The following is a 23,186-nucleotide window of genomic DNA, read 5'->3' on the forward strand; positions in this document are numbered from 1 at the left end:
GAGTTGTATCACTGATTTTTTTTTTTTCCTTTTGATTTTTCTGGAGGTTTTCTTAACCACTATATACTAATCCTATAATTTTCTTTGTTTCAAGTTTTATTTCATCTCAAAAAACTAATCAACAAATTCTTGTTTCTCATCTCATCTTTGACTTTTCATTGCTCATTGTGATATAGGGATATCCTGACTGTAGAATATTTTGTATCACTATTTACTATATATAAAAATAATTTCCCAATGTATTTAAACTACTGCAAAATGACTATTAAAAACATTTTCCTTATAAGTGGACTTCCTAGCACTTATTTAAGGAAGTAAAGGATATGAACAAAATTTTACTAAAAATTTTGAACTAATTTTGGGAATACCTAGAAAGAATTGTAGATATATATATGTTGTACTTTAATTTTGTACATCTAGATTATGTGTTATCAAATAAAAGACCATTTGAGATTATATTCATGAATAATAGGTAAAAATAGTATGTATAACGAATCAGTAATTGTCAGTATGTACTTTGAGTACCTGAAAAACATTGTTTCAAGGGTGTAAAATATGCCCTTTTATCTTTTTTTACCTCCTGAACTCAGAATTGCCTTGCACTTGCTAGATAAATGCTCTACCAGTGAGCTACATCCCCAGCCCTTTCTATTTTTTTTCTTTTGAAACAGGGTGTTACTAAATTGTTACTAATAGCTTATTAAAGCTAAGGCTGACTTAGAACTTGCCATCCTCCTGCCTCATTTGAGCCCCCTGAGTAACTGGGATTACAGGCATGCACTGCCACCACCCCTGGCTCTTCCCTTTTATCTTGATATTCTTTTGTCAAATGTAGTAGTTTATATATCAAAGGTAGTCAGTACATTAAAAATCGCACATTTTTGGCCATGTATGTTTTAGAAGTGCGTAAAATAATGGTTAGTTGAGTTTAGAAAGCAATATGGGAAATATTGTTAAATTTTTTTCTGTATAATTATTAGTGAAAATAATCAGACCTATATCTCTGATTTATTCCTTAATGTGACTGGCTTACCTTCTCAATTATTTTGAGTTTTTAGATTCTAAAATACTTCTCTTTAGTTGGTGAAAGCCAGTGAGGGTTAGTTATTCTTTTACTATAGTCAACATCAATTATACTTTTTAGTTGAGGCTGTGCTGTGCTCTGCACTAAAATGACCCAATTCCAAAATGCCTTTGATTTTTAAATACTGGGTGCTTTTTCATTCAGTTGTGTAGGTAACACAAGCATAGAAGGCAGATATTTTATCTCAGATAAACTCTATTTTTCTTTAAAAAGGGAAGATTTAAAATATTTGTATAGACTTAAAAATTGAGCATTTCTAATCTAAAATCTAACTAAAATCTTTTTGGATTTCAGCCAGGCATGCATGGTCACACATACCTGAAATCCTAGCTACTTAGAAGGCAAGGAGGATCGCAAGTTTGAGGTCAACCTAGACCACTTTGTGAGACCCTTCATAAAAAAGTAAAGGGACTGAGGATATAGCTCATGGTAAAGTACCCTGGGTTCAGTACCCAGTACTGCAAAATAAGTAAGTTCAGATTTGAGACCATTTAGGATTTCAGATTTATAAATTAGAGATGTTCGACCTATAGTCTCAGAATTTTGTAAAAGAACTATATGTATTTTTATCAGACTAGCCTGCTGTTTCAGATCTACTTTGAAAAAACATGACACACATAATTGAGTATATAAAAATATACCCAAATACAAAAATATCTCTTTTAGATTGGCTTTTTTTTGGGGGGGGCGGGGTGCTGGGGATTGAACCCAGGGCCTTGTGTATTCTAGGCAAGCACTCTACCAACTGAGCTATGTCCCCAGCCTGGCTTTTTTTTTTTTTTTTTTTTTAACGGTACCAAGAATCAGACTTGTGCCTTGTGCATGCTAGGAAAGTACTCTATCACTGAGCCACATCTCTACATCTCTAACCCATATATTGCTTTCATACTAAGGACATCTAATGATTTTTTTCATGATTCAATTTTTTTTTAAAGAACAAGTTTAATTTTCCCTGTCCACAAACTATATTGTCATGCATATAGAAAACCCTAAAGACTCCACCAAAAAAATCTTAGAACAAACACAGGAATTCAGTAAATTTGTAGGATAGAAGATCAATATAGCAAAAATCAATAGCCTTTCTATATACCAATGAACTATCTGAAGGAAAAAAATTAAGAACATGGTGTCATTTAAAACAGCACCCCCCAAATAAAATACTTAGAATAGATTTAATGAAGATGGTGAAAGACCTATGCACTGAAAACTATAAAACACTGATAAAAGCTATTGAAAAAGATATACATGTTCATAGTTTAGCAGTTAGTACTGTTAAAATGTTCTCAACGCTACCAAAGCAATCAGCAGATTCAAGACAATCCCTCTGTGTGGTACACACCTATAATCCCAGCATCTCTGTAGGTCGAAGCAGAGTTCACCAAACCTGGCATGTAGGAGTTATTAGATAAGTTGAAGTGGGGTTGTTTTAAATCTAAATATGATAATATAGTTTAAAATATGTATGTTTTGTGTACTTCAAGGCACTCATAGTTGAGGTATCTAACAAAGATTATCCAGTTTCAGTAATTTTTCAGGTATCTATAATGAATGTATACACTGAGTTTATTGAACATTATTTCTGATGACTTTGAATTTTACTTATAATTATATAATGGTGATTGATACTTCTGGAAGTCATAGATTTTTGTGTAAATTTAAACATGAGAACTTTTCTGGAATAACTTCCATGGGTTCATTTTGGCTAACATGATGCCTTTTCCTTCTCTTTAGCACATTAAAGAAGAAAAACATGAATATGAATTTCTACCCTCCTCTGGGGGAACATTTAATATCTCCATCAGTGGGGGTAAGTGCCTATTGGTTTTATTTTAATATTTAAAAAAAAAAACAAAAAAACTGAAAGCAAATGGCCCAGAAATTTAAGTTAGAAATGTTTGTCAAAGATGGTAGAGAGTTGAGAAAGAACTTGGTTACTATATACCATATGTAATTGGTGCTTTCAGAAGGATGGTACATTTTGACACCTAAATGATCTTTATCAATCCACTTAGGTAATCTGTAAATAGTGTTATTTTATGTGCTTCTTAATATATTTCTACAGATCTCTTCCTTAAATACTTTTACTAACAGTTTGTGTTTGAAATTTAATCCTCCAGTATTAAAAAATTAGCATTGTGTTCTCAGTTCATGTCTATGTATAAAAATTGATGTGTGTACTTTTTTTATTATAGCTATTTTTGATAACAAGCCCTCTTTAATATGGTTGTATTGTTTCCTTGTTGCAGATATTGATGGTTTAATTACTCAGGCTTTACTGACGGGTAATTTTGAGAGTGCTGTTGACCTTTGTTTACATGATAACCGAATGGCTGATGCCATTATATTGGCCATAGCAGGTGGACAAGAACTCTTGGCTCGAACCCAGAGAAAATACTTTGCAAAATCCCAAAGTAAAATTACCAGGGTATGTTATTTTCAAAATAAATAAACAGTAACATATTTATGGTTGTATAAGTAATTCTCTATTATTGTGGATAATTGAGATTCAGAACACAGTAATGAATTTTTAGAAACCCATCCATAATTTTTTGACCCAGAGATAGTTTTTGGCATTAGTGTGATTATTCCAGTTTTTGTTGTTTCTGTGTAGAATTTAAAAACTAAACATATTTTCATATTCTGTATAAAGGTTTAATATAAAAAACTTTAAAGGTTAAATTTCTAGCACCACCTAATTCTAACAGTATATTAGTGCAGAGCTTTCCCTATATCTTTCCATATAGATAGGTAGATATATGTGTATGATTTTTTCTTTTTTCAGTGCTGTGGATTAAACCCAGAGTCTTGCATACACTAGGCAAGTGCTTTACCACTGAACTACACCACCCAACACTTTCATAATTCTTTTTTTTTTTTTTTTTTAATTTCAAGACAAGTTCTCACTAAATTGCCCAGCTGGCCTAAAACTCAAGATCCTCCTGAGTAGCTGGAATTACAGGCATGCACCACTACACCTTGCTATGTGTGTGTGGTTTTGTTTATATTGTCACTAACATTATAAGCATTTTCCCACATCATTAAAGATTCTTACAAAAAAATTTAATTACTGTATATTATTTTATGGGAAGGATGTTAGGCATATTCTAATGTTTTCCTCATACAGGTAACCACCATTATTTGTACAGTGATTAAAAACCTTTGTTATGCCTAAAAATTGGTGCATATATCTGATTGATTACCTACAGTACTAGGAGAGGAATTTCTGGCACAAATGGCCTAAACATTTTTAAGACTCCTGCTTGATATTTCTTTTAATATCTTAAAAAAATATAATTTTTGTGGAAATTATTTTCTGTAAAAATTGTACCAGTGTTTAGTCCCACCAACATTGTTTGCTATTAGTCTCCCAGCCTCAGCTCATGTTATTCTCTCCCTGTTATGTTTTAGCATACTGCCTGCTTTCCAGTTTCTTACTCACTTCATGTTTATTTCTCCCTGGATCTTTGTACCTGGTTTTACTTTCGCTTAGAATGCTTTTTCCTTTTTTTAGGTATACATGGCAGTAGAGTTGTTTTTTTTGTTTGTTTGTTTGTTTTTGAGGGGTATCAGGGATTGAACTCACAGGCACTTGACCACTGAATCACATCCCCAGCCCTATTTTGTATTTTATTTAGAGACGGGGGTCTCACTGAGTTACTTAGTACCTTGTTTTTTTGTTGAGGCTGGCTTTGAACTTGTGGTCTTCCTGCCTCAGCCTCCGAGACACTAGAATTATAGGTTTGTGCTACCGTGCCCTGTAGTAGAGTATATTTTGACATATTATACATACATGGAACTTTCCCCTTCTTGATGAAGTTATTTCCTGTTTGTCTTTCTAATTATCTCTCAAAAATCTACATTAGACCAGGTCACATCTTCCTGTTAAATGTTTTCATCTCATTGCTTTGTAAACTGTTTGTTGGTGATTTTCTTGTTTTAAGGAAAATAATACTGTTTGCTATGTCCTTTGGTTCCAGAATATACTTCTCTTTGCTGCTGCTTAATTTGACATGAAGTTGTTGTTTTGAAAAATGATTGCTTATCCAGACTTAATTTTCACTAATATACTAAACACTTTCAATTTTACCTTTATTTTTCTTGCCTAAGCTCATCACTGCAGTCGTGATGAAGAATTGGAAAGAGATTGTTCAATCCTGTGATCTTAAAAATTGGAGAGAGGCTTTAGCTGCAGTATTGACTTATGCTAAACCAGATGAATTTTCAGCCCTGTGTGGTAAGAAGTAAACGTTACATTTTACTATATTACATATATGACATGGTAATTTTATTGTAATTAAAATTATTGTAATGAAATTAATGACAAATTTTATTAGGAATTACATTCTTCCATTATTTTTAAAAATACTATTTAGTAAGTCTGATTTCAGACCAGAATTGGAAACTTGCTTCCTACTTACTAGCTATAATTATAGGAAAAATTATTTTCTAATCTCAATTTACACAAAAGCAACTCTCACTTAATAAATGTTAGCTATGATAAAAATTAATCAATATAGGTGCAGTGGCACATGTTTGTCATCCCAGCTACTCAGGTGGCTGAGGCAGGATGATTTCAAATTGGAGGCCAGACAGGACAACTTAATGAAACCCTGTCTCAAAATGAAAAGTAAAAAGGGAATTACAATATTTCAGTAAAAATTGTCATATATAGCATGACTAAATTGGTGGGGTAAGGAATAAATATTATTTGCAAGAAAAGAAGCTTAAGACTGCTCACATGAGTAAACAACAGTTTGCTATCTTGAAATATCTTTTGCTTTTGTGAATATGAAAATTGTAAGATACTAACTGTATTTTCACAAATAATTTATAGCAGACCTAGCTGCCATTGATAAGACTATTCTAAATGCGCCACTAATAGTTTTGTGTTCATGTATTTGTTTCCATGTTATTTTTTTCTAACATAATTGATGGAAATCAGTTCTACAACTAGATATAGAGTCTTATGAAATTGATTATTATATATAATTTGTCATCCACTTCCATTCATTTAGCAAATAAATATTTACTGAGTATTTAGAGTGACTTTATTTCTCCCTGTTGCTTATTGGTTGTGAAACCTAAATCTCTGAAAGTATTGAGCTGCTCAGAACCCTACGTACAGATTGTCTTGGGTATAATCTTATGATGTTTTCCTCTTGATTTGTAGATCTTTTGGGAGCCAGGCTTGAAAGTGAAGGAGATAGCCTCCTGCAGACTCAGGCATGTTTGTGCTACATTTGTGCAGGGAATGTAGAGAAACTAGTTGCATGTTGGACTAAAGCTCAAGATGGTAGCAACCCATTGTCCCTTCAGGTTAGTATTTTTGAACAAAAAGGTGCTTACTTCTTGATGTTTTCTTTCATCTTACTTATGAGCAAGTTATATTCTAGAAGTCCTTTTGTTCTATAAAATTATTGCTTTCACCCTACTTATTTACCTTCTGGAAGTTTTTTTCTTTTTTTAATCTTTATTTTTATGTGGTGCTGAGGATTGAACCCAGTGCCTCACACATGGTAGGCAAGTACTCTGCCGCTGAGCCACAATTGCAGTCCCTAGAAAATTTTTACTGGATAATTATATGCAATCTTTGAAGAAGCAAAGTTTGAGATAATAGTATAGTAAAATGGGGTTGCAGCTGCTTATAAAATCAAGGTTATGATTTGGCAGTTTATTGGGGGAAGCAGGTGACAGGAACACTGAAAATAGCCATAGGGTTCCCTCTTTTTCCTCACGATTCTTTTGCCTTCATTGACTACCTTTGCCTTGAGCAAGGAAAGAAGCAAGGATTAAGGAATAGGAGACATCCTCAATACCAATCGAAAATCTTCATAGTTAAGGGAAAAAGAAAGTAACAGGTAAATGGAATTCCCTGTAGCACCAGTACCAGGCAAGAGAGGAAGTAAAAATTGGTGACTGTTCTCAGGTACTGTGTAAAAATATATATATATATATATATATATATATATATATATATTTTTTTTTTTTTTTTTTTTTNCATAGATCTTTTTCAGTTTTTAGTTTTTTTTTTTTTTTTTTTTTCCCAAAAAAAATTTAACGAGCAGAGTCTCACTATATTTTAGTGTAATATTTCTTTTCCTCTCTGGAAAGAGATTTTATCAGTAAAATTGTTGCTTTAAAGATCATTCTGTTGAAACAAAAAATCAATTAGGACACCAAGATTTTCCAAGTACTTCTTAGAGAAAAGCCCTGTTTTTTACTTTTTAGCTTGTGTACTTGTAAAGGGCAAGTGGGTAGGACATTCTTATGCATTCTACCTGGAGTTTGGCTTACGCTTGCAGAAAGAATTGGTATTGAAAAGCAACTTGAGGAACTTGAGTCACAATAGTATTTTAGTCAACTTTGCATTACTATAATGAAATATATGGGATAGTAAAGAGAAACTGTTTTGACTCATGGTTCTGGAGGTTTTGGTCCAAAATTGGATAATCAATGGCTTTGGGCCTCTGGCAAGGGTAGCACATACTCCAGGAATGCATGGCAGAGCAGACCACTTACAGAATGAGCCAGGAAGCAAAACAAAGTCCCTTTTCACAGTCCCCTTCAAGGGCATGCCCCAATGACCTGCGGACCTCCCTCTTAAAGGTTCCACAACCTCTCAATAGCACCACCCTGGGGACCAAGCCTTCAATACATGGACTTGTATGTTCTAGAACTGTGTGGGCATGACTATCTAGTTGGTAAAGCACTTGCTTAACATGTATGATAACTTGGGCTTGCTTCCCAGTACAGCAAAAGAAACCAGAAAAAACAAAAGACAAAATAAAATTATAAACAGTACAGATACAATAAAATGTCTGCAAGGCTCCAAATCAGGCTCCAAACGATAGCATATACCAAGTCCCTTTGGAGGTCATGTGCCCTTGTCTATGAGTCATTTCATAGTAGTAATAGTTTTAGAGGATAGATGGTAAGATGTTTTCACTCATAGTTCCTCTTTTGCATGCTAGGAACTTTGAATATCTGCCTGTTTTTTACTTTGTGTATTTGTTTGTTTTAGATTACAAGTATTTGGCAGCTTAAGGATGTTTGGGAGAAGGTGGTGACCTATACCCTGTCCATGAGTAAAAAGAGACCTTCTTTCTCCTTACTTCTATTTCAATTACCTACATAGTGGTCAGCAGTTATTTCATATATTTAAACAAGGATCTGAATAGCTGCTATACTTTCAGGAAGTTTTGGAAATCAGTATCTGTTGTTTCCTGCTTCCTCTCATATGCATGGTCTTGGTATCTCTCACACTCCCTTCCTTTTCTCACTTAGGATCTAATCGAGAAAGTTGTCATCCTGCGGAAAGCTGTACAACTCACGCAAGCCATGGACACTAATACTGTAGGAGTTCTCTTGGCTGAAAAGATGAGTCAGTATGCCAATTTGTTGGCAGCCCAGGGTAGTATTGCCGCAGCCTTGGCTTTTCTTCCTGACAACACCAACCAGGTAATTAGGATTAACAACTTATCTTCTTTCTTTTAATGTATAAATGAGTAGAGTCCGGTAGATAGCACTTGGTATTAAATATATACATACTAGTAGGTGAATGTTATGGAGCAGTTGAATTACTATCACCTAACTATAGGTAAATGCTATTGATATTCTTCAAGGATCATTTTAGATGTATCCATGCTGTGTCAGAGAGAGAATGTTTTGAGGTATGATAGATCCCTTTGTATTTGTAGTACTTTAGGACTGAATGAGGAAAAGACCAACTTGTCGTTTCTAAAGCTAATTCTTCATATAAGATTCTTTGTAGGGGGCTGGAGTTGTGGCTCAGCAATAGAGTGCTCGCCTAATATGTGTGAGGGTTCGATCCTCAGCACTACATATAAATAAATAAAATAAAGGTATTGTGTCCACGTATAACTAAAAGAAAAAAAAAGATTCCTACAATCTTTTATGTTGAAAAGCTATAAATGTTAATTCAGACAAATGAGATTGTTAAAAATTTTAAATTCCCGTATGTGTCACCCCAAATATTAGTGATGAAATTCATTGTGCATTTTGTTTTAATTTGATACTGTTTATGGGCAAGAATATTTTTTAAGTATTCGAGGTAGGGTAGACTCTATTACTTCTAGTTTATTGTCCTTATTTGATATACAGAGAAACTCAGACTTTTTAATATTTGTTTTAATTCAACAAGTGACTGGGTATAGACTAATGATCAGATTGCCAAGTTCTTGAAGGCTTTAAAATAGTAAATGCGATTCCAAAAGTAAAAATACTGTGATAGAGGTAGTGATGCTATGGGAACACCAGAAAGGGAAAGTTTAATCCAGAGCATGCATGGTAGGGCTTGAGGAAACTTGTCCATAAGTAGGATATTTATGTTTGTATTTTATGTCTGATGGAGCTTGATTTGGAGCCTTGCAGACATTTTATTGCATCTGTACTGTTTATAATTTTATTTTGTCTTTTTTTTTTTTTCTGGTTTTTTTTTTTTTTTTTTTTTTTTTTTTTGCTGTACTGGGGATCAAGCCCATGTCATCATACAAGTGCTTTACCAACTAGATAGTCATGCTTACACAGTTCTGGAGCATATATGGAGGTTTTCTTTGTTTGTTTGTTGTCATTTGTTTTTAGTATTTTATCTGTTCTAGGGAATTATCAATAAGCTTTATTAAGTAAAAATACACGTACACTCTGTAACTGTGTGGGTATGACTAACTAGTTAGTTTTATATATACTTAACTGTAGGATTCAGCGCATATCCTTCTAAATTGTTAATAGGAATATTAGATAGAACAGAAATATATGGTGACTTTTCCACAATAGTTTATAAAACTCTTATTTAGTAAGGGCTCATTGTTAGGTTGAGATAAAAGACCCTTTATTTTAAGATCAACTTCATCTGAGACCTTTAGATCATCTGGTCTTAAGAGTAAATGTTTTATTTTTAGTATGATTTATAATCACATGCATGTCTGATACATTATTCTTAATCTTTTCTTTGGACTTTAAAGGATATTCTTTAAGCAAATGGGCATAATATTGATGTTACTTCCTCTTAAATATCAATAGACCCTGCATTTTCTGAAGAACATGTCAATACTTTGTGTTATCATTGTAGTATATAATTCTACCATTGAACATAAGGATACTCTACCACTACATTTCCAGCCCTTTTTTTATTTTTTTATTTGAAACAGGGTCTCATTAAGTCTCCCAGGCAGACCTCAAACCTCCAAAGTTAGTGGGATTACAGGTTTGCACCACCATGCCTGATAATATCTTGAAAGTAAATGGCCACTTTAAACCTTTTACAAATTTATAGGATTATATATATATTTTTTAGAAGTGTATTGCTTTCATATCTACGTTTCAAGAAATTACCATTATAACTTGATAAGAGGTGATTTATTTTATGCAAACATCATCGCAAAGCAAGGTGTAGAAGCTCAGCTAGATTTATTATTGTTCACGAGAGTAAATACCTATCTCAATTATTCTTTTTCTTTTCCAATATAAAGTTTGCTGAATGTACAAGAAGAGTTTATCACTTACGATACAGAAATTTTTTTTAGGGGTTGGAGTGAGGCAGTTACCTGTAAACAAAGACTATATTGATTTGATCCAAAAAATAAAACTTGAAACTATTCTTGAACTAACATAAAAAAAAAGTCTATTGTTTTAAAAAGATAGAGAATATATTGTTCACAGGATATGAGTTGTTTATTTTCTATATACTGTAATTGATGAGGACATGGATAATATCTTCATGTTTCTGAGAAGTAATATGTACATGGGAGGAGGGGATAATATTATTTCTAAAAAAAGATATTAAAAATATTTCTGGAATATTTTAGCATATTGCTTTTTTTTAACACCTGGAACATATATATGGTCGATATATATGTTAACTGTATATATAATGGGTAACTTGTAAATTTGTATAATTGTAGATCTGTACAAGCTACAGATCTAAATTTGATGTCTTACAGTTTTTTAAAATATTTATTTTTTAATTGTAGTTAGACACAGTACCTTTATTTATCTATTTATTTATTTATTTTTATGTGGTGCTGAGAATCAAACCCAGCGCCTCACAACCCAGCCCTGATGTCTTATAATTTTAGTATATTTCAAAAATATCTTCTTTTGCTGGGCCAGTAGATTTCTTCTCTCAGTTAAATTACAAGTTGTACTATATGTCATGGATGTTTAGTGCCAGTCATATTAGAAACATGAGTTGAGTCCTCAAGTGTCAGGGTCTGTTGTAGCATTCACGGCATGTGAACAAAAAGTGAATCTCTTGAATGATTAGATTGCTTTAAGAAAATCAGCATGCTATCATAAAGTTGACTGAACTTTATTTGTTTTGTTTTCTTCCATTCATTGCTTTTTATAGCCAAACATTGTGCAGCTTCGAGACAGACTTTGTAGAGCACAAGGAGAGCCTATACCAGGACAGGAATCACCTAAAATTCCTTATGAGAGGCAGCAGCTATCTAAGGGCAGGCCTGGACCAATTGCTGGCCACCCACAGATGCAAAGAGTTCAAACTCAACAATATTATCCCCATGTGAGTAATGTAGTCCAGATGAAGTGGGAACATTTATGCATTTCAATTCAAATTGATAGTTTCAGATTGTTGGTTAAAAGATCTTCTGATGTGGTTAAAGTAGATAACATATTGTGTTAACAGTTATACTTTCTAGATTCTTGAAAGTGGTATTTCTTATCTGCATATGAAAATCCTTTTAATCTATTCAAACAGATTATAATTTAGATATAAATTAGGTTTAAGCTCTCTAGGGAAATCTGTTGTTTCTCTCTGAGTTAGGCTTTCCTTACACACGTACCTCTCTCTGTTCTTGAAACTTCTATTTGATTCATCTAACAAGCTTTAAGTAGCAGAATTAATCCTAATAGTGATTTAATTTTATAAACTATTTTTAGAAAGTAGCCTTTTTAAGCATTCTTTCTCCATTAATAGCATAGTTTACTTTATTTTCTCTATCCATACAATAGCTAATATCCAGAATATGAACTTTTTTTCTTTTGGACAACTTGAACAATAGAGAATAGTGAATTTACTGAAGGTTTATGAAGTTGGAGGTCACATAGAAATGATTAATAATTTTTGTTTTTATTTAAATAACTGATATTTAAAATATGGTTGTATTGTCTTTTACTGTTTCGTGTAAAAAATTATATATTTCCAGACCAACAGATAGCCTTCATGTCCTTAAATGAAAAGTTTTTTCCTTAAGTATCAATTAGTCTTGATTGATAGCAAAGATACCCTGCCTAATAGAGCAAATTGGTGATAGGATTGACAGGACCTTTTTATATTTTATCCCAAAGTTTAATATAAAATCATAGAAAACTTTTGTTATTTAATCAGGACAGATTACATTTGTATATAACTGTTAACTGCCAAGAACACTCTATTTTTTAATTCATTTTGTTTATCAAGACCTACTGTGAGTACCTAACATTGTTCTAGTAATTGGAAGTATCCTGGTGAACAATTTACACAAAATCCCTATCCTTGTGGAGATTGTATTAGAAAGTCTGTGACATAAGTGGGGCAGATCAGATGATGGCTAGGAAAACTGAGAGGCCTGGTTGTCAAGCAACCACCAGAGTTTTAAGACATGAGAGTTTTAATTTCTTAACATTGTGTGGCTGCTTAATGGCCAAGTTTGGATTACAACTTTCAAGCACTCTGTATTTAGGCTAGACTGTCTCTCAGGTTACTGAAGTAAGGTAAGTAAGCTCTACATTGGGAAGAGAGAATGTTTACTCTTTATGTCTTTGGGTTCATCTGTCTTTCTGGGAAAAGGTAAAAACATTGGAGGATTTTTGTTACACTTTGATTTACCCATCTTATATTTTAAGAACATAAAAATAAATTGTACCATAAGTCAAGCAGTGGTTTTCAGGATTGAAGCTTATATATGCTGAATGAATGAAGACAAGTGGCTTACAATTTTAAAACAAGTTTACAGGCAGGTAAAGGTTAAAAGGGAGGCTAGATTAGTAGGAGTTTCACTCCCACTTCAACCAGCACAAGTTCGATTGCATTTATTTTTATGTGTATATTGGAGTTTCACTAAAGATTTACATAACAAGAAGGATTTTAATGACTTGAAAAATAATAGAAAATCACTAGAGTTCAGAGTAAGCAATATGATATGGTATAGAAAACACTATCCTGGGACTTGGGAGACCTGGAATTGGTCCAAGCTTCATGACCAGTGAGTTGTACGGATCTTGACAAGCCCCTTCACAGCTCTGGGCCTTGCATTCTTAATGATAAAGGGTGGGAATTATTCTGGGTGATCTATAGTATTTAGCTTTAATATTCTCAATGATTGTGTGGTTTTTAAGCCTTGCATGGGACTAAGGTGAATTTTGTGGCTCTGCTGAAATAAAAATAAAAAAAGGAGCTTGTAAGCAGTATGTTTACAGATTACTAGTAGCATGAGTACTATTAATGCTTCAAAAATCACTATTTTACTCATTTTTTAGAATGTCTTTCTTACCCTACTTATAGGACCTCACTTTCCCTACTTATTCTTGATGCTTGAATGGCATTGTTTCTGTGTTTTGATTTAGTTTTCATATTGATTTTTTTCATGCCTCTCCCTCCCAGTTTTGTTGTGATTATTTTTCTTTTGGAATCCCAGCTAAATTGAAAGCAGTTGCCTAATATATATTCCCTTGCTACTTTTACTTTTTGCTTTGCATCTAGCTATTAATACCTTTTGAGTTTTCTTACCTTCTTCTTTTAATGTTTTCATTTTTTTATTTTCTGTGATTGGTATTTCTTTGTTCAATTCAGGTTAGAATTGCCCCTACTGTTACTACCTGGAGTAACAAAACTCCTACTGCCCTTCCCAGCCATCCACCTGCAGCCTCTCCCTCTGACACACAGGTATATCCTTCATTATTCCTCTTTGAGCAGGACTCTGCTCACCTAAATATATGTGGTTTTATATCTTCTACCCAACTTCCTCAATTTACCCCACCCTTATTCTGCATCCTATTTATTGCATTTTACTGCTTTTAGGATGCAAGAGACAATATTTAAGGCAATATATGTCCTTATCCTACCTCTACTTTTGCAGTTCTGAATTGACCTGAGCTAAAAAAAAAAATCAGTGATTTAAATCTGATTTTTACCAAAGACTTCTTTTTTTCTTTCTTCTTCTTCTTCTTCTTTTTTTTTTTTTTTTTTTTTATTTTTTTAGCATTGCAGAAACTAAAGAAAGCTAGTTATAGTATTTATATTTATATTTGCTGAGTGTGGAGTAATGGATGGAAATTTGTAGAGATGGAAAATCCTGGTGACTTACCATCAATTTATTGACACTATTTATGAGGCTGTTAGCATCTTTTGTCATTCATTGCAATTATTTTGGATCGTCTGATCTTTAAATCATTCAGAATATATTGCTTAGAAAATATGGTATCCTGTAGATAGTACATGCAAAATGCAGTGCTTCTTACACAATAAAGTTGTGGGGGATAGTTTTCTAAATAAATATGGAATCCCATTTCAGGGATTATAAAGCCATCTGTTAAGGTTCTTTGTCTCAAATGTAATCCTCGTTTTTACCATTTTTTCATTTTGTAGGGAGAAAATCCTCCACCCCCAGGTTTTGTAATGCATGAAAATATTAATCCAAATGCTGCTACTCAGCTTCCTACATCTCCAGGTCATATGCACCCCCAGGTACCACCTTATCCACAGCCACAGCGTAAGTAATGTGACCCTGAAGTCTTGATAGCAACATGTCTTATTTCATGTAGTAACTATTTACTCTGAAGCACTAAAGCCAAGGCCAAGTCAATTTTGACAAATAAAGTAAGAACCATTCTGATAGGAGTCCTGAATAGGAACTCCTTTCTAGAAGAGGGGTTCTAGAGAAACATGGTTTCCCTAAGAGGCATCCTGAATCAGCATGCTTCTATTATTATAGAAGAACTTCTGGTATTACTCTTTTGAAACAGTTGCCTCCTGTTCTGAAGCTATTATTAAGACCTGTTAAAGGGAGTCAAGTGTCCTATGATTTTGGTATAAAGAAATAGAATTTTAAAAACAATTTGGCACATATTCTTTTCCTTCAGGAATGATGACACAAACCATTTTGGAAGATTGGCTTCAAGGGACATTTGTTGTTTTTTTCCATTGTATTCATTTAGTGTTATAGACTTTGTATTTTTAAGTAGTTTTAGGTTCACAGCAAAATTAAGCAGAGAGTACGTTGTGCCCACGAGGCACAATCTCCCTATTATCTACATTTCCCACCACAGGAGATTATTTGTTACAGATCAGTTAACCTACATGAGTGCCTTGTTATCACCCCAAATTATGTAGTTTACATTAGTGTGTACTCTTGATTTTGTACCTTCCATGGGCTTTGACAAATGTATAATGATATGTATCTACTATTGGCATGTTTTTTTTAATAGAAAAGAGTAAGAACTAATTCTAATGAGTGTGTTCTGTGCTAAAGTAGTTGTTCTTATGAATACAAATTTGATAAAACCTTTCACTCGTGTACTCAGTATAGAAGTGCTGTCTTCACAGTACTTCAAGATTCACTCTATAGAGGTTCAAAAGTACTCCTGGTTACCTAGAATGTGATGGTGTTAAAATCCCCCTAATCTGTCCCCCTAATCTGGGTCAGGGATAAAACCAGGGAGGTCTTAAAGGACCACCAAAATGCTGATACTCACTCGGGTTGAGTACATCTTGAATAGTTCCATCTGGTGGTTAGTGGGTATAACTGCAATCTTCTCACAGAAACAGTGAAATTAGAAAAAGGTCTTCTAGCTCTTCGGTTCAAAGATTTTCATAATCAACAGCAGTCTGGGTGTGGCAGTTTTCAAATACTGGAGCTAATGATTTTGAGCATATTTCGGGCATCTGAGCCTCAGAAAGCACGAGTTGTTTTTGTTGTTGTTGGGGTTTTTTTTACTGTGCTGGAGATAGAACCCAGTGCTTCATATATTCTAGGCAAGCACTGTACCACCAAGTTACACCCCAGCACATAAGTGTTAATTTTGGGTTTTAATTTATAGTAATGATTAAAATCATTTCCATAGAATGATAATTTTTGGTTTTCTTTGCTATCTGAATAAATTTGTAACTAATTAAAATTTCTGTTTCTTCTCCCTGGTATAGTTTATCAACCAGCCCAGCAGTATTCCTTCGGAACAGGGGGGTCAGCAATGTATCGACCTCAGCAGCCTGTTGCTCCTCCTGCTTCAAACGCTTACCCTAACACCCCTTACATATCTTCTGCTTCTTCCTATTCTGGGCAGTCTCAGCTATACACACCACAGCACCAGGCCTCTTCACCTACCTCCAGCCCTGCTGCTTCTTTCCCTCCTCCCCCTTCCTCTGGAGCATCCTTCCAGCATGGCGGACCAGGAGCTCCACCATCATCTTCAGCTTATGCACTGCCTCCTGGAACAACAGGTACACTGCCTGCTGCCAGTGAGCTGCCTGCGTCCCAAAGAACAGGTCTGCGCTTAAAGGGCTTTGGTTTGGCTCCCTGATGTTTTTTATGAACAGATGGGTGGATGGAGGGGCTATTATTTCTGTTTGTAAACTGGGTAATATGAAGTCTTGAGTTTTTATAACAAATTCTAAAATGATTTCTAAAAATTCTAAAACTGATTCTCCCATAATGAACTTCAGTTATCAATTGAGGAAAGTTTTAGAGCTCCAAAAGAGTAAGAGTGTATAATCTGCCATTGAACTTAAGTTAGGTGGTAAGGAATTAATTGGAAAGATAAGTTATAGTTGAAATCAGATTTAGTTAACACTAAATTCTTTACTTGAATAAAGGGTGATCTCTGTTCTTCCTGAAAAGTTTTCAATTTTAAAAATTATTTACACCTTAAATTCATTAATGGAAAGGAAATAATATATGGTCTTAATGAGTTTGTACAAATTTTATAATAATGTTTATTTGTGGAGTTGCAGAGTAATCTCAGTATCCTTGACCAAGAAAAAAAGTAAGAGAATACAGCTCTTGACAATGAGATCCTACAAGACAGTTTAGTTGTTATACAGTAGGATAGTGGTTCTCCATTAGGGAAATACTGCCCTCTTCAGGCATTTTGGAAATTTGTAGACATATTTTTTAGTCTACTAGTATTATTGTAGCTGAACATTTCTAATTAAGATCATAACTTTATAATTTTTTTAGCAAACTATATATTTTTATTAATAGTATTTTTGATTTACAAGTCATAATTGTATATATTTGTGGGGTACAGTGTGATTCTGATGCATATATGCAATGTGGAAATGATTAAATCAAGCTAATTGATTTATTCATCATCTTGCTTACCTATCATTGTTTAGCAGTGAAATACACATTTTATAAATTCTTTTTATCATTCATTTGTATTATACTTAGAGTATGTTAATTTTTTTATGGTTAGTTTATGTTATGTGCTTTTCACTTAAGGATAGTAAAAGGGGCCTCCAGTATGTGTTGTGTAAAGAAAGAAACCAATTAATCAAATAGGATTTAGAACCACTTACATAGAGGTTAAGAAATCAGGCCTTGGAATTTGATTGCCTAGGTTTGTATCCCAGTTCCCAGCTTTACTATGTTCTAGTTTTATGATCGTTCTAGTTTTGTGATTGTGAGTTGTTTATTTACCTTCTTTAAGCCTCAGTTTTCTCAAAGAATGATAATGGTACCCACTCATATGCTTATTACAAGGATTGAATGCTTTAATACAGTCAAAGCATTTAGGGACAATGACTGCCAAGTACTAAGAACTTTTTAAAGTTAGGTGTGATTATTTGAAAGTAGTTTTCCTTTTAAATTATAACTGATAGTTTTGAACAGTAAGACCTGCTTTACTCTAATACTTGAAACTCTCCTGGGGGAGTCCAGCATATGTTTTTCTCATCATATATGCTAAGCAGTGGTTTTAATTTATAATTAATTTATTTATCAGAAAATAGAATCTATTGTAGAAATATTTTTTTCTGATAATATGACTTAAAAAATGAATATAAAGTATTTTTAAATTATTACTACGTTTTAAGTCTTAGGGATAATTGATCCCAGTTATACACATCTCCTTGCCCCTTCTCTGACATGTAATAATAAAATCCAGAGAATAAAAAAAATCATACACACGGTATACTATAGTTGTCCTCTCCCGTTAGCTGTAGAGAATACATTCTAAGATCCCCCGTGGATACTTGAAAGTACCCGTAGTATCAACCCCATATGTATTGTTTTTTTCCTGTACATACCTTGATAAAACTTTTATACGTTAGGCACAATGAGAGATTAACAGAGAGTAACTAATAAGGTGGACATGATGGCATATGCCTGTGATCCCAGCAGCTTGGGAAGCCAAGGCAGAGGAATCACAAATGAAGGCTAGCCTCAGCAACTTATTGAGACCTTGTCTCAAAATGAAAAATTTTTAAAACTCTAGACACAGTGGCACATGCCTGTAATACCAGCAACTCAGGAGATAAAGGCAGGAGGATTTCAAGTTCAAGGCCAACCTGGGCAAAATTATTTTAAAAAAAAATTATTATTATTATTAACCCTTCGTCAAAATTATAAAATTGGCTGGGGATATAGCTTAGTGGTAGAGTGCCCCTGAGTTTGATCCCCAGTACCACACACATGCACACACAAAAATGTAACTAATAATAAAATAGAACAACAATAACAATAAACTAATAAAATTGCCAGCATTGCCTACTTTTGTGCTGCAACACCATGACAATTGATCTCATAACCAGAAGGGCTACTGAATGATTAATTGGCAGTCACATATACAGTAAGGATACCCTAGACAAAGGGATGGTTCACATCTCTGGTTGTATGGGGCCAAAGCAGTACAGCACAAAATTTTCAGACTACTCAGAATGAGACACAATTCAAAACTTTTGCATTATTTATTTCACAATTATTTATGAATTATTAATGTTCCATATATTTCTAGGCCAAGATTGACCATGGGTAACTGAAACCACAGGAAATGGAAATGTTAATAAGGGAGGACTAATGTATGTGCATTGTCCATTACTACACAAAATTTCATTAATACACTACAGACACTTCAATAGTTTGATATTTTCGAGAGGGCTGCCAGTTCATTGTAGAGTTCCAAGAATATCTTTTTAAACCTGAATGAGTGAAGACAGTGTCCATTTTGAATAATGGGTTAATGATCAGAGTTACTGAGTAAAAGAAGTAGTATGGATTCATGTAAATCCTCACTTAAAAAGTGGTTCAGTGTGCAAAGTGTAGTGGCATACACCTTAAACCTAGCAACTCAGGAGGCTGAGGCAGAAGAATCAAGATTTCAAAGCTAGCCTCAGCAACTCAACAAGACCCTGTGTCTAAATTAAATATAAAACAAAGGCTGGGGATTTGGCACAGTGATTAAGTACCCAAGGGTTCAATCCCCAGTACGGGGTGCGGGGGGTGGGGGAAGAGTAGTACAAGGAAGTAAGGAAGGGTATGAACATTTATTGAGCCAACTATGGACATAATCTAGCACTTGCTATGTATTTTATTATTTCATTCTTACGACCTTGACAAATAGGAATGGTTTTTGTTGTTGGCTTTTGTTTTTGTTTTTTAATTGCAAACGAGGAACCAGTTTTAAGAGTTACATAATGTTCTCAGGATTGTTATAGTGACAGTCTCTCAAGTTGAGATACAAACCTGGGTCTCTCAGTTTCAAAGCCTGTGTTCATACTTCTATACCAGTTATTCTAGTGATATCAAAATTTTGGGGTTGAAATTACAAAAATCATCTAGCAATACAGTTCTGAGCATTTGTTACTTTATAATCAAAACCAAATGTGTACCTGAGTATATATTTTTTTCCTTAAGCTGAAGTGCATTTGGCATGAGATTAATCCTTAATTATATACAGAATAACACAGTGTTATAACCTGGCTGAGAAACAGTGACTAATGGGAAGAAAAGCCAAACAAACAAGCATTTTTCAGCATGTATGCCTAGCTGCTTTGTTACTCTTGCATGTTAACAGTCTCCTATATTTTAATAATCAATTCTAGCTTTTTGGATTTTCTAAACATTTTGCTTAGGTTATATAAATAATTGTGACTGGAAATTTTGTATTGGTCTAATGTCTAGGATATGATTTTTCTCCAGGATTTAGAAATTCTTGTTGGCTAATGGATAATTCCTTATAGATGATGCATGATAGATGTACAGATTTTCAAGCCTTCTCTTAATGAACCATAGCGTTATGTGCCCAGGGCTTAGAGAAACAAATTCTGTAGTAAGCAAAACATTCATTTGGTAAACTGATAATGAGTACCTGTTTTATCTGCAATAACTTCCCATCCTTACCAGCCTCCAATAGGTGCTCTTGTGCTTTCTGTCTCTATGTATTTCACTGTTCTAGGTACCTGACATAAGTGGAATTGTGCAACATTTGGTATTTTCTGACTTATTTCACTTGGTATAATGTCTTCAAGCCATGTGCTTCATGAAGCTTGTTTACCTACTCTCACTATTAAAGGGTACTTTTGTAAAGTAGATGTCAGCTAAATTGTGTTTGTAAAGTCATGTTTAAATAATCTGTTTAAAGTCATAAAAGTGAAAAGTTGAAAGGAGTTAGAATTATAGGTAGGACAAAACTATATACATATTTTTTGGGGTTGGGGGACCAGGGATTGAACTCACTAAGCCACAACCCCAGCTCTATTTTGTATTTTATTTAGAGTCAGGGTCTCACTGAGTTGCTTAGTGCCATGCTTTTGTTGAGACTGGCTTTGAACTTGTGATCCTCCCACCTCAACCTCCTGAGCCACTGGGATTACAAGCATGCACCACTGTGCCTGGCAAAACTGTATTATTTTAAATTTTTACTTAAAAAATTTTTTTAGTTGTAGATAAACAGAATACCTTTATCTTATTTATTTTTATGTGATGTCAAGGATCAAACTCAGTGCCTAATGCGTGCTAGGCAAGCACTCTACCACTGAACTACAACCCCAGCCCATAAACTATATTATTTGATAAAAGATTTGAATAACGTTTATTTGAACTAAAAATAGTTCTCATTTTCCACATGTCTCTGTATTACATGTTAAATATATTACATGGTTTCAAGTTAGGAGGAGTCAGTTGGGCCTGTATTGCGGAGGGAGCTTGATTATTTTATAACTATTCTGTTCAACAGACCTCCTCCCTTTCAGGTTATTCATTCAGGCATAGCCAGTTGACTTTCTTGTTGTCTTTGTTCTTATTTGATTCAGTTTTATCTCTAACTTTGAACTTTATTTCACTATGACATTAGTGTCATTAGTGTCATTTACCAAAGGATCATAAAAATTGCTCCATACACTTTTTTTTGGGCACGCTGGGAATTGAACTCAGAGGCACTTTACTACTCAGTTATATCCCCAATCCCCACCCCATATTTTTTGAGGTTTTTTGTTTGTTTTTCAGTTTTTGAGACAGGGTCTTGCTTAGTTGCTTAGGGCCTCACTAAGTTTCTGAGGCTGACCTTGAACTTGTGAGTTGCTGGGATTATAGGTGTGAGCCACCCTGCCTGGCTCTATGTTTGTTTTTTTGTTTTGTTTTCATATACTTCTTTATGCTATTAATAATTCATGAAATCAGAATCCCCTCCCAGGTGTTTATACCCAGGACTTACCACTAGAGGTTAGAGGAAAAATAGTTCTCATTTTCCACATGTCTCTCTATTACACCACATGGATGGCTCTTGAAGACATTATACCAAGTGAAATAAGTTAGACACAAAAGGACAAGGAAACAGGCATGTTGTTGAGACTATTCTCTGGGAAAAGAGCCAAGCCCAGGGTATTTGCAGTACTTTTAGATTTGTAATATGTTGTTCCCCTCAGCCCAAAGGCCTGAAGTCTGGGGATAGAGCACATCAGTAGTTGGAAATTAGGTTTCGTCTGTTGAAATGCACATGTAGTGACTCCGCAGGAGTTAACACTATTAATTATAGTGTTGTGAAGTTACATTTTGCACGGGAGGTTTAGATTGTAAGGTTGCCATTTAAAGTAAAAATAGAAAATCACTTATAGGCAGTTATTGTCACTCTTTTCTTTTGTTAAACCCTAGATGAAGAAATTGCCTTATGTTTAGGAACCATATTGTATGAAAAACATCCATCACTAAACACCAGAATCACATTCCACATAGCAAGAATTGAGGCTATGGAATTACCTCTCCCATCTCATGTTTTTTTTGGAGCATGTATTTTGTGACTATAGCACAGAGTTGAATTCACTGTTTTAATTGCTATAGTCTGTTGGTCCCTTCCTTGCCAAATGAAGATAGTTGAATCTACATAAGTTATATTGCATATGATGTACTATGCTGCACACTTTCAATTCGAGGTTGGACCTAGCTTGATTCTAAGAATCTATCAGTTGGAATTATTGTGCTAGTATCAGTCTGTTTTCCTCTTCTTTATTGATAGACTGTTTTCCTCTTCTTTATTGATAGAAACTTCAGTTCTCTGAAGTGTAGTGATCTAGGAGACTTGAACTAAGTAGTCTGAATATCCCCGTATTCTTACTTGAAGAGAGTGTTAGACCAGAGGCATTGATATTACAGGGGAGCTGTCAGAAAAGAGAACCTCTAGGCTTTACCACTTTACCTAGTGAATTAGAATCTGCATTTAAATAAGATTTTTCTCTAATTTGGATTCACAACTTTGAATAATACCAAAGTGGACACATTTGGTGTCATATGGTATAATTAGGAGTAATATATTGGGAAGTGCCTTCTCAGTGATATTACTTGGCTTCATTTGTCAAATAGAAAAACAACCAATGTAAGCAATTAAGGAGCTATTGTTATTTTAAATAACGGAATAAGGTTTTCTATTAAAAGAGCATAGTAATAAAAAAAGAGTGATGTTCAAGAGTAATTGTATCTGGCACAACTTAAATGAATTCACTTTACCTAAAAACTAATAATCATTTTCTTAATTGGATAGAAAAATTTCACATGACTTGTTTAAAAAGTAATTTTTGTTCTCTTATAAAGTTAGTTTGCTTTTTCAGGGGTTGATGGAAGAAGAAGAAACAATTATAAAATGAGAAGTAGAGTTTAGA

At 34.0% G+C, this 23,186-nt stretch overlaps 1 protein-coding gene and 1 long non-coding RNA gene across 29 annotated transcripts in view; one reads left to right on the forward strand and one right to left on the reverse strand.

Moving 5' to 3' along the window:
• Sec31a (SEC31 homolog A, COPII coat complex component) overlaps nucleotides 1-23,186 on the forward strand; it is a 63,643-nt gene that overhangs the window by 30,636 nt on the left and 9,821 nt on the right. For 9 of the 27 annotated variants that reach the window (XM_048784738.1, XM_048784741.1, XM_048784743.1 and 6 more), the window contains 9 exons: nucleotides 2,816-2,891; nucleotides 3,331-3,509; nucleotides 5,192-5,318; nucleotides 6,255-6,400; nucleotides 8,369-8,542; nucleotides 11,451-11,624; nucleotides 13,893-13,985; nucleotides 14,688-14,811; nucleotides 16,242-16,583. In XM_048784738.1, the coding sequence (XP_048640695.1) occupies nucleotides 2,816-2,891; nucleotides 3,331-3,509; nucleotides 5,192-5,318; nucleotides 6,255-6,400; nucleotides 8,369-8,542; nucleotides 11,451-11,624; nucleotides 13,893-13,985; nucleotides 14,688-14,811; nucleotides 16,242-16,583 (1,435 nt within the window). The remainder of the gene's footprint in view (nucleotides 1-2,815; nucleotides 2,892-3,330; nucleotides 3,510-5,191; nucleotides 5,319-6,254; nucleotides 6,401-8,368; nucleotides 8,543-11,450; nucleotides 11,625-13,892; nucleotides 13,986-14,687; nucleotides 14,812-16,241; nucleotides 16,584-23,186) is intronic. The other 18 variants (XM_015499227.2, XM_015499228.2, XM_015499230.2 and 15 more) reach the window with 5 other exon arrangements.
• Nucleotides 1,888-22,702, reverse strand: LOC125611064. 2 transcript variants are annotated; one of them, XR_007341182.1, is made up of 4 exons: nucleotides 22,577-22,702; nucleotides 18,162-18,166; nucleotides 6,613-6,619; nucleotides 1,888-1,899 (listed from the first exon to the last, which is right to left on the reverse strand). It is a non-coding gene; the product is annotated as an uncharacterized LOC125611064 (long non-coding RNA). The 2 variants fall into 2 exon arrangements; XR_007341183.1 differs by lacking the exons at nucleotides 18,162-18,166; nucleotides 22,577-22,702 and adding an exon at nucleotides 10,475-10,605.

Source organism: Marmota marmota, unplaced genomic scaffold (genome assembly GCF_001458135.2).
Source record: "Marmota marmota marmota unplaced genomic scaffold, marMar, whole genome shotgun sequence".
In the NCBI taxonomy this organism is placed as follows: Eukaryota; Metazoa; Chordata; class Mammalia; order Rodentia; family Sciuridae; genus Marmota; species Marmota marmota.